This window comes from Ursus arctos, unplaced genomic scaffold (assembly GCF_023065955.2).
Source record: "Ursus arctos isolate Adak ecotype North America unplaced genomic scaffold, UrsArc2.0 scaffold_34, whole genome shotgun sequence".
In the NCBI taxonomy this organism is placed as follows: Eukaryota; Metazoa; Chordata; class Mammalia; order Carnivora; family Ursidae; genus Ursus; species Ursus arctos.
Window position 1 is genome coordinate 22968013 of NW_026623030.1, and position 16139 is coordinate 22984151.

Here is a 16139-nt window from a genome sequence, read left to right on the forward strand (position 1 = left end):
TTACTCCTGATCTTAGAGGGAAAACATTCAGTTTGTCACCCTTAAGGGTGAGGTTAGCTGTAGGGTTTTTTTGTTTGGTTGGTTGGTTGGGGTTGGGTTTTTGGGGGGTTGTTTGTTTGTTTGTTTAGAGACAGAGCACAAGCAGGAGGGAGGGGCCGAGGGAGAGGAGATAGCTGACTCCTGCTGAGCAGGGAGCCCTATGTGGGGCTCGATCCTAAAACCCTGGGTTCATGACCTTAGCTGAAGGCAGACACTTGACTGCCTGAGCCACCGAGGTGCCCCTAACTATAGGTGTATTGTAGACACCTTCAAGGTTAAGAAATTTCCTTCCAGTTCTAGTTTGTCGAGAGTCTTTATCATGAATAGATGCTGAATTTGCCAAATGCTTCTTCTGTCTCTGTTGATATGATCATATAGCTTTACTAAAATTAAATTTTATTTATTCTTCCCAACAACCTTATGAAGTATTGGGTTTACTCCTCATATTTTTTTGGACGAGAAAACGAAAGCACGGAGAGGTTCAGAAAGTTGCCCAATGGCACACAGCTAGTAAGAGTAGAACCAGGATTTGAACCCAGACAGGCCGGCATTAGTGCCCACATGCTTCACCACCAGGCTCACTGCCACCCAAAGAGCAAGTCCTCGTGCCTGCTCATAGAAAGCTCTGGAAATGGTTCCTAGCGGTCCAATGGGCCCCAGCTTGACTCACCAAAGTACTGTGGAAGGTTGTCGTCGGTGATTTTCCCCGTCTCCCCTAAGTGACCCAGAATTGTGGTGGCATCACAGTTAATCTTTTTAAACAGCTTCTCCACCGAGTTCTTGAGATACTCCAAGGTCTTGCTGATTTCCTTGGAGTTGTTCTCATACGTATCTGCCTCCTTCGTGGTCTTCCTCAGTTTCTCCTGGTGACAGACCCCAATTCCCACCCCACATCAGCCAGACTGCCATCTGGGCTCAGCCCCCCGCCCATGAGGACTTTCAGTGTGGATGGGAGTTTGGGACCCTCTGGAAACAAGGTTTCTGAACTACAGATTTTCAAACCTCTGGGGGGATGCAAAATCAATTTATTAAGCCTCAATCAGCATTTTAAAGAAAGAAAGTAAATAGAACAGAAGAGAAAACACTAGTATGCATTGTAGGTAAAGATGGGAAATATTGTTAAATGTACATTTTGTTTCACTTACATATACGTATGTGTGCACAACACCCAGCGTGGAAGCCAAAGTGGGGCTTAAACTCACAACCCTGAGATCAAGACCTGTGCTGAGACCAAGAGTCGGATGCTCAACTGACTGAGCCAGCCAGGCACCCCAGGATTACAGTATCTTTTAGAAAGTGTTTCATGTTTTTAACATTGTGGCACAAGAAGGAATACATGTTAAATTGCAGCCCAATGTATGCATACGTACATACATACATACGTGTGCATATGGGTGTGTGCTTATATGTATTATCTAATCAAATGAAGTGAAAGTTTCAAAAATCAATACTCTCTCATTGTGTGTTTTAATATTTTCTGTTCTGTTTCACTACTTTTAAATGTTGGTTTGAGCCAACAAACTGATTTCACCACTGCAGTTTAAAAACACATCGCGCTAGCCCAGGAGTTCTCAAAGTGGGGTCCCAGGACCAGGAGCATCTGCTCTCCCAGGGAACTTGTTAGAAATGAAAATTCTTGGGCTCATCTGGCAACGTGTGTTTTAACGAACCTCCAGCGACTCCGAGGCACGGTAAAGTTTGAGAAACCCTGCAAGTCCGTCAGATCGCAACCTTCGTTCCCATTGGTATCACCTGGGAGCTTCAAAACACCTGCTGCCCCGACCCCAGCCTCAGAGATTCCGATGCTTTGGTCTGGGGTGCAGCCTGGGCTCAGGAATTTTAAAGCCTCCGACGTGAATATGATTTGCAGCCCGGGGCTGAGAATCCCTGCTCTGGGGCGAGAGCTTCTGGTCACTTCCTGTCTCTTCCTCTGAGTTCTCGGCTTGCTGAGGTGAACTGGGCCCTGTGAAGACTGCCCCATTCCCTGTGGCTCCATATGCATCATCCCAAATAACAGTCCCAAAGGGTCAGTCCTATCCGCACCCCCCATTTTCCAAGTAAGGAAACGGAGGCTCCAAAGCACACAGACAGGAGAGGGAAGCCAGGATCTGAACTGTCACTCAACCACCACACCAGGCAGTCTCCTCTGTCCCCAGTTCCTGGGGCTGCGTGTCCTCCGGTGACAGCGAGAGCTGCCCTCTCATTCTGAAGGTGCATTAAGGGATCCCATGGTTAAATGAACAGCCTGATGTGATGGTACAGCACCTCACACACGGCACCTCAACACCTCTTCACAGTTTCCAGATGAGGAATACTGAGGTCAGAGAAGAAAAGAGAACTTGGGTTTAGCTTCCTTCTACTGAGTGGTCTAAGCCCCTGACCTGGCCTTTATTTCTTGAGCAATTATTTAGGACCAAGGTGATGGTGGTTTTGAGGTTTCACTGATTAACAGGACAACCACAATGATAGCTACGTTCAGAATTCTCTGCCGTGCAGCGTGCCTAGCGTGTACTCGCATGACTTGATGCAAACTTCGCAGCCCACTGCAGTGAGGATGATCATTATTCCCATTTTACAGGTGAGAAAACAGAGGCTCGGAGAGGTGAAATCACTTTCTCAAAGTCGCACAGCTAGGAACTCTTTTCTGAGAGTTATACCCAAGCATTTGTTCCCAGAGCCTGATTGCAGAATAGCACCAGTTCCAACCCCAAGGAAGCAGCTGGACACTGGGTGGCCCTGAACCAAGGACATGGGACCCCAAGCACGTGCTCAGCTTGAGGAGGGTCTCCCTGGACTTGGGCCCTGCCTGGAAGTTTGATGCCCTGTATCTAGGTTCCTGGGAGTGGCCTCTCTGAGCCAGGGCTGCAAAATGGGTGCCTTGTGCTTTGCTGCCCCCGAGTGGCCCATCAGAGAATGGCACTGCCATCCCTGTAACCAGGTGCATGCCAACAAAGAACAAAATACGTCACAGAGAAGGAAAGGAAAATGACCCAGGAGCCTGCGCTGGGAACTACTGGATTAGAGCAGGGCTGTGCGGTCACACTCTCTGGGTTCATATCTTTGTCAGACGTTAGCTCTCCATACTCCCCTTACACCTTAATAACAAGCTCCTTATTGTATTTGGGGTGGCAATGTGCCCAGCTGAAGTTCTATTTCCAATCCTCCCCTGCAGTCGAGATGGCCAGTGAGATGTAAACACAGAAGGCATTGGCTGAGTCTTCACGGAAAGAAACTTTTAAGCTGCCTATCAGTCAGCAAAGTTCTTTGTTTTTGTTTTGTTTTGTTTTGTTTTGCCTTCCCCACTTTCTTCCTGCCTGGAACATATATGTGATGGCTGGATCATTGGCGGTGACAATACAACCATGAGGCATCCTTGGGAATGTAAGTCACACACTAAAGATGTCAACCAGGAGGAGCCTCGGTCACTGATGACATCATGACCAGCCCTGAAGGACCTATCTCCAAACTTATTTCTTAACAGAGTAAATAATTCTACCTTGCTTAGGCTGTTGTTACTTTAGTTCCTGTGATTAGCATCTAAATACAATGCAAAAGCTCTTATCCGGTATCCCAGCTCCAGGACGTTGGTCAAGTGACTTTACCCCTCTGAACCTCAGTTTTCTCATCTGTATAATGTAGAGATCATAGCACCTACCTCATAGGGCTGTTATGAGGATTAAATGAGATAGTACTAGCAAAGCACTTAGCTTAGTGTCTGGTATGTAGTAATTGCTCAAGAAATGTTCATAATAACTGTCATTGATTGAGAGCAGACCACAGCCAGGACAAAGGGGAAAGAAAAAAATACCAAGGCAGAGGTCTGTCTGGGATTTGCCAGTCCAGGATGAAATTATAGGCACAAGTGCCTGGGCTAGGCATCCTGAAGTCAGGGAATCTTTAAAACAGACAAAGAGACTATAGGGACAAAATTCTGCAGCAATATCTGTAGAGGCGGCAGCCGGAGACAAAGGCTCAGGACATGTCAAGACACGAGCCAGGCCGGTAGAGTCTCGTAGTGCAAATATCGTATTCCTCCTGGGAACCACCACACAGACTACCTGACAGACAGACAAACAACAGAGACTCCCACGTCCCTCCTCCCCACCCTGGTCTTACCTCCATCTCTCTCAGGACGGAGCGGTTGTCATCATGGGATGATTTCTGCTGGGATCGCAAGAAGATGATCTCATCCTGCTCAGGAGAGAACCAGACCATAAGGTATAGTGGGTGCTCCCCTCCACACCACGTCTAAAACTAAGCCTGTACCTCGAGGAGAGATGAGGATTTAAATTACCTGTTTTGCGGAGCCTCCAAACCCCTGGGCCCCTCTTACGCCCACAGAGGTTCTTTCTGATGTTTCTTTTTTTCTTTTTAAGATTTATTTATTTTTATTTTATAAAGAGGGAGAGAGAGAGAGAGAATCTCAAGCAGACTCCCCCGAGTGCAGAGTCCATCGTGATGCGGGTCTCAATCCCAGGACCCTGAGTTCACGACCTGAGCCGAAATCAAGAGCCAGACGCTTAACCGACTGTGCCACCCAGGTGCCCCTAATGTTTCTTAATTAAAAGGAGGATGAGGGCATGGGTGGGTGGGTGGTTCATCCTTTTTGGAGAATTGTCTAGAACAGCACAGTCAATAGAACTGTAATGGTGGCCGTGTTCTCTCAGCACCACCCAGTCCTGCGGCCACAAGCCACTCGTAAGTACTGAGCCCTTGAAGTGTGGCTAGTGCCACTGAGGAGCTAATTTTTAAATTTACTTAATTTAAATGAATTTAAACTTCAATAGCCACACGTGGCTAGTGCTACTATAATGGATGTAAGTCAAGTCCAGAGCAGGGGTTATCAAACTCTAGCATGAATCAGAATCATCTGGAGGTTTGGAAAACACAGACTGCTGGGCCCCTCTCCCAGAGGTTCTGGGCCAGTAGGTCTGGGTGGGGCCCAAGAATGTGCATTTCTCAAAAGTTCCCAGGAGTTGCTGCGACTGTTGATCCAGGGACCAGATTCGAGAACCCGGGCTAGAACACTGCTACCTTTTGAGTAATTTCATCTCTAGGAATCTGTCCCATGGAAATAGTAGGACATGTGGGCAAAGTGGCTGCTCAAAGCTGTCATGTTATTACTTATAATCGCCCCCAGTTAGAGACAAGCTAAATGTCTACTGATAGATCAGTTAAATCAATGATGGTACATTCATGTCATGAGGGAAATGGGTCTCAAATAAAAATACGGTTAAAAATGCAGATTATTAGCAGATTCTCAGAGAATCTAGGTTTGTAGGTATGGGATAGAACTTGGGGAATCTGCATTTTTAAGAAGTAGCTTATGATTCTCCTACAGAGCATCCAGAGTCTCCAGAAGCCACTAAAAAGAACATTGAAGATGTTGGGAGGTATCTCTGATGAATTTCAGGGGAAAAAAGTTTCAAAACAGCATGAACAGTCTAGAATGATCCCAGTACTATAAATGGTCACCTTTCCTGCCTCAGGACATTTGCACTTGCTGTTTCTTCTGCCTGGAACATTCCTCCCCCAGAGATCTGGATAGCTTATTCCCTCACCTACAACTCTGCTCAAATCTTAACTTCTCAACTTCCTGTGCCCTCGCTTGGCTCCAGAACCCCTCCTTACCTGCTGTACTTTATCTTTATATCCACTTCTTACTTTCTAATATATGCTATAATTTATTATTAGGCTTGCTGTTTATTGTTTCTCTCTACCAGAACAGAAGTTCCATGAGGGCAGAACTTTTTGTCATTTTGTTCACTGTGCCATAATCAGTGTCTAGAATATTGCCTGGCACATAGTAGGTGCTCAATAAATACTTGCTGGATAAACAAAACCAAAAGAACATTTTTTGCAATTAGAATATGTAACTCTTGGGGCACCTGGGTGGATCAGTTGGTTAAGCGTCTGCCTTCGGCTCAGGTCATGATCCCAGAGTCCCGGGACTGAGCCCCGCACTGGGCTCCCTGCTCGGCAGGGAGCCTGCTTCTCTCTCTCCCTCTGCCTCTCCCCCCTGGTTTGTGCTCTCTTTCTCTCACTCTCTCAAATAAAATCTTTAAAAAAGAATACGTAACTCTCTATATACTATATGATAATCACTATGTTAAGTTTTAAAAGCATCACCCCCCAAAAAAAAGAAGTCAGAAGGAAATAGATCAAAATATCAATAATGATTATCTCTACAGAATGGGATAATGGATGATTTAAAAAATTCAATCCTTAGTTTCCAAATTTTCTATAATAAGCATATCTTTTTCTTATAAGATTTTTTTTTAATTTTTTTTTAAGATTTTATTTATTTATTTGACAGAGATAGAGACAGCCAGCGAGAGAGGGAACACAAGCAGGGGGAGTGGGAGAGGAAGAAGCAGGCTCATAGCAGAGGAGCCTGACGTGGGGCTCGATCCCACAACGCCGGGATCACGCCCTGAGCCAAAGGCAGACGCTTAACCGCTGTGCCACCCAGGCGCCCCCTTATAAGATTTTTAAAACATTAAGCATTTTCATTAGAAATGAGTGTTTTCAGGAATTATTCAGCAGGTAGTAGCAGCTCTATTAAGTTCCAAAAGGCACACAGTTCTGTAACTTCAAAGAAAAGCTCAGAAGCTACTGTTCTATCCAAACATCATTCTACAAATAGGAAGCCTGAAGCCCAGGGAGATCATGGACTTGCCTATTCTTCATCAGACACACTTGTGTTAAGGCCAGAGACAGGCTGTGTAGCCTATGGAGGGGGTAACATCTTGGTGAATGGGAAAGATCAAGGTCAATTTTGTTTAGTAACCATTTCTTGATTGGGTCAGTTTCCGACTAACGTCCTCACATCCCTCTGCTATGGTATGTCTCTGTCATCCCACTGGGACTAGTAAGGTACTATCTCCTAGAAAATGAGAATCAGGATCCTGCCCACTTCCCAGGTCCCAAATGGACTATCATTCATCCTTCCATCCTTCAGATCTCCGCGCCCGAAGACTTTCCGTGCAATACTGCAGGTGGCCACCTGAGGGCAGTGGTGAAGCGCCTACGCCGGAGGCAGAAGCTTTAAAGGCTCTCAGGGTCCAGCGGGCCTGGGACACAGGAGCACATCGCACCCAGCTGGTGTGGATGTGAGCCAGCAGCCTTCAGCTTCGAGTGGGGGGCTGTGGGGCCGGAGCTGTCAGATCGGATTTTCCAAAAGAAACCAGAAATCCAGGTTTTCATGTGGAATATCCTGATTTTTAAATGTTGGCAACTAATAATTTTTAAATTTGCGGGGTAGGGGATACCAAGCGGAAGAAGAATGAGAGCAGGATTCAACCAGTTATGACCTCTAACCCGGCTCTCTCTCCGGAAGGGGTGACATCAGTTGTTAGAATCCTCATTGTTTCGGATTTATATATTTTTCTTACCTGAACGCTAGTTCGAGCAGAGGTGCCAGAAGAAGACAAGACTGTAAGGGTCCAGGCAACCCCTCCAGCCACCCCTCCCCCAACCCACCCCCTTCATCCAAAACTGCTCCATTTTACCTGTTTTCTATACCGTGTTTCCTCACAACCTGGCTTTAAATGAAAATTTTTGCAGCTTTATTATTATTATTATTATTATTATTATTATTATTGTACAAAAGTTTGGAAAGTACTGCTCTAGTCCAAGTCTGTCATTCTACAGATGTGGAGAGTGAGGCCCGGACAGGGCAGGAGTGGCCACCTGTCATCAGACACACTGGTCCTGACAGAGACAGTCTGTGTGGCTGAAGGAGAAAAGGACACTATCCTCATGGTGAATGGCAAGGTCAAGGTCATTTACTGTTTTCGAGCCATTTCCTGGTTCCTTCCACTGGGTGCAGGGCCATCCTAGGCATCCAGAAAGCAGAGGGAATCCATGATTATTCCTGTCCCCTGGAAGATCACCTTCCAGAAGGGAGACAGAGGGCCGTTCAAGCTCATCTCCCCCACCCCTACCCTCTCTACACACCCTGAGCTGAACATGCTCCATTTTTCCCCAAATCCACCTGCCTCTTCCCCACCCTCTGCCACAGACCCCAGGGGCTATGGCTCTGGGCTCCCTTGTCCCCTGGCTTGGGTTGGACCCAGCCAGCGGGAGGCACCAGCCAGAGATTAGTGGATGGAAAGAAGCTGGGGGTACTTGCCCTCCCTACGCCCTGACCTTGGCAGGTCACTAGCTTAGCCATAATCCCTCCAGGAGACACAAAGAGACACCTTCCACCACACACCTCATTCCTGATTCCAGAAACAGCTCCTTCCTCTCACCTGTTCTGGAACCCTCTCTTGCTGGTCCTGCACTTTCCCCTTGTAATGTCCTTAAACCTTTATAAATAGTCCCTTTTTAAAAAACCCACCTTAAAGCCAAATTTTGAAGGGCCCACCTGCATGCCATCTGTTTCCCATGACCACCCTGATACCACCACCTTCATCCCCGTCATGTTTGAGCGCCACCTGTATGATTATTACCTATCACTATCTATTATTGTCTACTAATAGTTTTCTTTCAATCAGCCAAATTGTGTTCATTTTGTTTATCATTATTTCTTTACTGTTGTTACTACTTATCACCCCAAAAAATAATAACCATTAAATCACAAGTTTGCAAGCTACATTTGTCCTAATCCTCATAAAAATTAACTCATCAGTGATAAATTAAACTATTTTCACCTATATTCGGGCTACTAGCTATTCGCACTTGGCCAGTACACCTGCTCCATATTCAGGAAACAGTGACATTGCAAAAGGAAGTGGCTCCCTTCAGCATATGAACAGCACAAGGACCTCAAAGGGAGGAGAAATGAATTCGCAGTGGTGGTGACATTTGTGCAGGGTCAGGACTAATGAGCAGTATTTCATCAGATGAAAAGCAGGACATGGGGGAGAAAATGGCACGAGGAAAGCTTCAGAGGAGGGAAATGCACAGGACAGCTAAGACTGGAGGCTGTGGAAGGTGCCTTTGGGGTCATGAGGGGAGCTGAAACTGTCCGGTTGAAGCCAAATTTTGAAGGGGCTAGAGTGTCACACTAAGGATTTTAGATTCTATGCTAGTCAGACAGTTCCAAAGGCTGTTTATGTGTGTCCTGGGGAGTGAGTTGCCCAAGGAGTCAATTAAATTTAGGAAATTATGGGCTCAACAAAGGTAAATCGGTTTCTTTACTGCAGGACTTGTCAGAGCCTTTATTGTGCTCGAGTAAATCAGTTCTCTTCAAGATGGATTAACCATCTCTCCTCAATTCTGTGAAGCTATTAATTAACAGGGGTCAGCAAGTTCTTAAGGCAAAAGGCCAGATAGTAGATAATTTTAGGCATTGCAGGCCACATATGATCTCTCTTGTGTATATCCTCTTTTTTTTTCCCCTTTTAACCCTTTGAGAATGTAAAAACCATTCTTAGCTCATGGCCTATGCAAAAGCCAACCACAGGCTGTCTCCAGCCATGGCTATAGTTCACTGAACCCTGGATTACAGAACATACCATGGATTATAAATGTCACTTTTGGGGGTGTGGGGGCAGGACCACATTATGTGTTTGTGTCAACTGGAAAACAAATACCAGTTCCAGAAAGGTTAAAATGTAGGGGGGATCCCTGGAGGAATATAGTATTTCCCAAACCGATGAGACCTCGAGGCCCTCTTTATAGAGCATCTCAAAGAGTGTTTCGAGGAACCCACTTTGAGAAAGCCTGCGGTGAGGGTGTGAGGGTCCCAGAACTAGGAAAGAGGAACTGCCCCAACCTGGATTCTCTGGGTCTTCTTGTGCATCATCTCCATGTCATTGTTGAGCTCCGTGACATACGTGAACCGAGCAAAGTTCTTCTCCTCCTTGGCCAGAAAGTCCTCGATGAGCTGATTTAGGTTCCCGTCCTTGGTCAGCTTCAGCAGCCGGAGGTGGGCCACCTCATAGCTCTCGAAACTCTCACCCTTGCTCTTCTTCCGGTGCTTCTTCGCCTTGAGAGCTAGAAAGGAAAAGCAGCAACCATGAATCTGGAAGGAAGCTGCTCAGAGCAGTGCCGGGCAGGGAGACGTGCTCCGTAAGGTTGTCATTGTGCCCTGGGGAGGAGGCTAGACTTTTCCAGGAGAGGGGGCAAGCGCTTTACTCCTTAGTCACTTCACAGATATTTAATTGAGTATCTACTGTGTGCCAGACACTGTGCTGGGCTCTGCAGACACAAAATTCCTGCCCCGTGGAGCGTTTAGTGGAGGAATCAGACAAAAAGAGAAATGAAAAGCTGATACCCGTGTAAACAGAAGAAATACATCACCACACTGTGACTCAGGTCACAGAGGAGCAGCATGAGGTGCTGTGATGGGGGAGCTGGGTGGCCAGGGAAGGCCTCTCCAAGGAGATGACATTTGAGCAGAGTGAAGGTCAAGAGAATCCTGCTGGCAGGCTCAGACCTTGGCAAATTCAAGGAATTAGAACCAAGAAAGTTCTCCAAGCTTTGTTCTCTCCAGCCTGATGCCTGCCACAGCCCCACCTTTCCTAATCTCAGTCTTGTCTCTGATTTAGCCTCCAAGTGGCCATCACAAAGATCTTTCTAGATCTTCCTAGGCACGTCTGGCCATGTGACTCCTTTACATGTTGTCATTTTAGAGAGTGAGAGGTGGGGTTTCTCAGAAACACACTTCTTGCAACACAGTCCCAGATGAAAAGGCAGGAGGAGACAGAGATGCCCAAAGAAAAAAGCACAAATGCTGACCCCCAGGCAGGATGGGGGGGCCTCTCCGAAGAGCTCAGATTTTTCAGTCTGTTCAGAAGAGAGTAAAAATAACAGTCCTGAGACTGTTCTCCTCAGAAAGGGCTCTTCTTGCAAGGGTGGCCTGTGGCCATACCTGGGCACCTAAATGGTAAACAGTGCCCTACACGGATATCAGACTTGCCCTAAATGCTAGGAGTGCTCACTGTGCCTAGGCTGTGCAGATGGTGTGTGTGTGGTTCATGCTGAACACCTGCTCTCCTTCTGGGAGGCTGGGACTGGGGTACGCAAGGGAGAGGACACCTATGTGACCAGACCCCAATGAGATCTTCGGCACCGAGGCTCTAATGAGCTCCCCTAGTAGACAACTCTTCATACACGTCACAGGGAGATGCTGGGGGAATTAAGCGTGTCCTGTGTGACTGCCCTGGGGAAAGACTCTGGAAGCTTGTGTCTGGTTTCCTCCAGACTGTGCCCCATGTGCCTTTCCTCTTTGCTTGCTTGTGCTTTGGGTCCCTACTGCCTATAGCCATGCACGTGACTACACGGTGAGTCTTGTGAACCCTCCTAGCAGATCACCAAACCCCACAACCAAGTCTCCTTCCCCAAACAGCGGAAGGAGAACCTCAGAGTAAGGACACAGCCTGGGGGTTAGGGTTGACGGATAAAATACAGGACACCCAGGTAAATTTGAATTTCAGACAAACCATACATTTTTTTCACGTATAATTATGACCTCATTGTAGATAACCAACAAATAACTTTTTATTTCATTATAAAAATTTATTCACTGTCTAAAATTTAAATTTAACTAGACATTTTGCAATGTTATTCACTAAATTTGGCAACCCTACTCCAGAAGGACTTGGGTCCCCTCACTTGAGAGGGAGAAAGAATGCCTGGAGAGTGTACCTTCTTCCTTTTTGGCCTGCTCCTCGAACTCCAGACGGTCATTCAGCTTGACAAGCAAGAAGGACTTGAGCTTGGTCTCATGGGCATAGACACGCTCCAGCTCTCGGATCTCCAGGTTGTACTGAGAAATGTCCTTCTGCTGGCGGTCCTTCATGGCAGCCATCCGAGCCATGGCTTCCAGCCTGAGCGAGGCAGTGCAGGGTCTGAGTGTCGGAGGCTCTTCCCTTGTCCTCCCCTCTCCCTCCCAGACCAGAGGGACTTGCTGCCAGTGACCATCACCTGTTTTACTCATGGAGGCTCGGGGAGCGGAGGAACAGCCCTCCTTACCTGAATGATGGAAGCTCCCAGCCCTAGACCATCCCCAGGAAATGACTGTTCTGTCATCATCCTCACCACCACCACCACCACCACCACGACCACCATCAGCACCGCCGCCACCACCTCATCATTATCAGCACTCGTGAACTACTGTGGCCCCACCGGTCCTTATATACATATACTATTTAATCCTCACAAATCTCCAAAGCAGTCCTACAATAACATAGTAGTGATGGAACCAGGATTCAAACCCAGATCTCTCCAACTCCAAACCCGGGGCTCCTCACAGCCCAACTATATGCCTCTTGCCCCTACGAGCGTGAGGCCAGGAGATAACCCAGACTAAGACACCCCAGGACTAGAGGCAGGGGCACCTGGAGGAGATGGCACAGCAGAGAGGTTTGAATCTCAGCCCCACCACATCCACCGTTTACCTAGCTCTCGGGTTAAGTATTTCGGCAGCTCTAAGCCTTCGTATCCTGGTCTGTTACAAAATAGGGATATAACCCCTGGGGCAGTTGTGAGGGTTGAAATAATACCCAGAGCACCTAGCATCATGCCTGGCACACAGTCAGTGCTCAGAGTTATGATGATGATTTAAGATCCCTCAATACATAAGCCCGGGGGCAGGGGTGCTCAGCAGGGACCCAAGAGACGTCTCTGCCCCTAGGGTCTCCCCCCAGCCCACCTCTGCTCGTAAGCCTGGGCAGACTGCTCGATGGCCACGTTCATGGTTTTCTTCTGCATCAACAGGCGTCGTTGGAGTTGCTGGTACACGTTGTCGTAAGCGGCCTTCTCGTACCGTAGGTCCTCAATCTCCTTCCGGAGCTTAGCATTGGTGGTCAGCATCTTGTCGAAGTGCACGGTGACCTGTGGGCAGGGCTGTGCTTCAAAACTGAGCTCACTGCTGGGGCACGAGACAGGCTTCCAGAAGGCAGCCAGAGGGTGGGAAGGTCTCCCCCACCTTCCACCGCAGGTCCACAGCACAGCGGCTGGAGCGCTGGGTGAGAGGCTTGAGTTGGCCACCAAATGGCTAAGTGGTCTTGGGCAAGTTTCTTTCCCCCCACCAACCCCTGGATTTTAAATTTCTCCACTACTTTTATACCTAACTTCCAGTTTTTAGCAATGGCAGGGGATACAGGAAAAAGTAAATGACACCATGAGGAAACAATCAGCCAAGCCCAGAAGGTAGAACTCTCTATAGCACAGCTGACCCAGACTCTTCAACAGGCTGATGGCTGGGAAAAGTTGTAGAGCACTGTTTTGGACTGGTGATTCTTTGTGGGGGGGAGTTATCCTGTGCTTTGGGGTGTTAAAGAAGCAATCTCTGCTCTCTACCCACTGAATGCCAACAACACAGCTCCCAACCCAGCTGTGACAACAAAAAGTGTCTCTTTTTGGAGACAATGTCCCTTTGGGGGCAAAATCATCTCTGCTTGAGAACCACTGCTGTCGACTAAAGAAATTTAAGAGACCTAACGAGCAGGTGAAACTTGACTGGCTCCAACTTTAAAAGACATTTTGGGGCTAGCCAGAGAAATTTTAATGTGGGCAATATTCAGGAAAAAGTATTAATTTTTAAGGTGTGATATGGTTTCGTGGCTATGAAAGAAAACATTTGATCTTTAGAGATGCAAATAGAAGTACTTAGGGGTGAAATATCATGATCTCTGTAATTTACCTTAAAATACTTCAGGGGAAAGAAGGGTGAAACAAATATAGTAAAATGTTACCAATTATTAAATCTAAGTGATAGGTACGTGGGTGTTCATTATTTTATTCCCTCCACTTTTCTGCACATCTTAATAAATGTATCTTAATAAAAAAAACTTTTTTAATGCAAAGTGTTCCCATAGACACTGAAAAGAAACAATGACAGAAAATATTCCTAATGGATATAAAGTAGATTTGATCAGAGGTTTTCAAAGCATGTTCTGAGAAACTTTAGATTTCTGCAAGGCTGAGAAGGGGGAAGGCAAGGTAGGCCACCAGGATGCAAACTTCAAGAAGGTACTCACTCTCCCAGTGTCAGCCCTGCATTTCCATGAGCCTTAGAGTGAGTGCCTCCTTAAATTTTGCATCCTGGGCTCTTTACTTGCCTCACCCTAGTCCTGGCCCTAGGTTCCTCCGTAGGATGTATCTGTGGCCACCACACAAGGGAAGGGAATCCAGGAACAGAATCATTCTTATTCTTTCTGTATCTTCCATGTACTGTTAAGAAGATATTGGTTATCAGTCCTTTGCACTTTAGTGTGAGTTGTACTCCAGGACTGTTGATGTGCTACCCATCCTCTGATTGTGGGATAAAAATGGGAGGACTCTCAGGCCCCACTGAGTAAGTCGAAGAGGCTTTAGGGTCATGGGGTATTCTGGGACCCTGAAAAATAACCTTTAGCGATGGCTACCTAATCTACTAAAAGGCACAGCCCGACCCGGTCAGGGAAGAAGGGAAAAGGGGACCTGTTTGAGAAGCAAGGGAGCACTCCTCTCAGAAATGAAAGGGGACATTACTATAGACCTTATAGAAATAAAACGAATTGTAAGGCGATGTACTAAGAACAACTGTAAAACAACAAATTAGGATAACTTAGATGAAATGGACAAATTCCTAGAAAGAAATAAACTGCTTAATTGACTCAGGAAGAAATAGAAACTCCAAATAGATCTATTACAAAAAAGCAGACCTCTATAGACAAGTCATCATTAAATCATTCATTCATTCATTCAACAGATGTTTGCTAAGTACCTACTCCAAGCCTCACACTGTGCTGGGCATTAATGATTCTAAATCAAGGGAACCTTCAGTTTCACTGAAGTTGTTAATAGTGCAGATGCCTGGGTCTAAGACTTACAGGTTCTAATTCAAAACCAGTGAACATGGAGAATTACAGATTCTGATTCAAAACCAGGAATCTGCATTTTAACACACATCCTAGGCCTTCTGAGGCATGGGTGCAAATCACTATGCATGGATATTAAAAAGACACTGCCCTGCCCTCCATCCACTTCCAGGTTACTTGGAAGACAGAGATCAGATCCAATTAACTTCAAACATGCCTGGTTAAAGCCTCGTGGTCAGAGTTTGGGGGAAGCTAAGAGCTTTGTATTGTGAAGCACTGACAGGCTTCCCTCCAATTTGCTTGCTCTCCCTCCTGGCTTATGTTGTGGGAACTATAATTTCACAAGTCAGACTGGAACATGTTGTACGCGCTCAGCATTCTTTCCTCCTTTCTTTTTGCTTTTTACCACTTCTTCTCAGCTCTCAGTCCACATTGTTGGATAGGCTGTCCTCTCTTGACTTGGGGGATGGGGGAGTGATCCAAGGATAGTCATGTGACTCAAGTCCATGTATTCCATTCTTCTGACCACAGTGATTGGTTGAGGAATGGGTACTTGACCCAAGACCCAATGGGAACCCTCCCTGGGACTTGTGATTGAACTCTTAGGATAAAAGAGATGGTCCTTTTCTGCTGGTGTTTGTTCACATTGGGGGCTGCCCAAGAACGAAGTCATCTCCACCCAAAGGAGAGATGGACAGAGAAAGTGTCCTCAAGACATATTTGGAGCACCTGGATCCAGCTATGCCTGAAGGCCCCACTTTTGCCCCTGAATTTTTCAGTTCTATGGCCAATTCATTCTCTCTTTTTGTGTAAGCCAGTTTGCAATGTAGAGAATCCTGCTTAATGCAAAAGTCACTATAAAGCGAAAGTGATCAGGAAACATCACTTTTCTCTTTATCAAGTTATGCATGTCTATGCCCAATATTTCCTAGAGACAATATCAACAACAACCAGAAAACGCTAGGTCTAATAGAGGTATGAGCAGATTGCAATGGGGGAAGAAGATCTCACTAATTCTGCTTGCTGAAGGATAGTATTTGAGCTGCTTCTTAAAAATGAGAGTTTTTAAGTCAAGGCACTAAAAATAGTCATCCCAGGAGGGGTGGGGGATTGGGATAGAGGGGGTGGGGGCAACAGCATGGTGCATAAGTGCAGAGAACAAGAAGGAGAAAGGCACCTGGGGTAACAATGGGCTGAGTGGGTGGAACAGAGCAGGTGGAGCAGGGTGGGTGGTAAGTCTAAAAGGCTGCCTGGCTTGTGTGAACACCATTAGTTCACCTTCTCCTGAGTCAACCAACAAGATGGGTAGGTTCTGCTAATGGCTCCACAGACATCATTCTCTAC

The 16139-nt window shown here is 46.6% G+C and overlaps 1 protein-coding gene across 1 annotated transcript in view; it reads right to left on the reverse strand.

Moving 5' to 3' along the window:
• Positions 1-16139, reverse strand: part of CCDC63 (coiled-coil domain containing 63) — a 29970-nt gene that overhangs the window by 4697 nt on the left and 9134 nt on the right. The window contains exons 4-8 of the mRNA XM_026514569.3: positions 12644-12825; positions 11638-11819; positions 9764-9984; positions 4156-4230; positions 710-902 (exon numbers count right to left, since the gene is read on the reverse strand). Coding sequence (XP_026370354.3) covers positions 710-902; positions 4156-4230; positions 9764-9984; positions 11638-11819; positions 12644-12825 — 853 coding nt within the window. The remainder of the gene's footprint in view (positions 1-709; positions 903-4155; positions 4231-9763; positions 9985-11637; positions 11820-12643; positions 12826-16139) is intronic.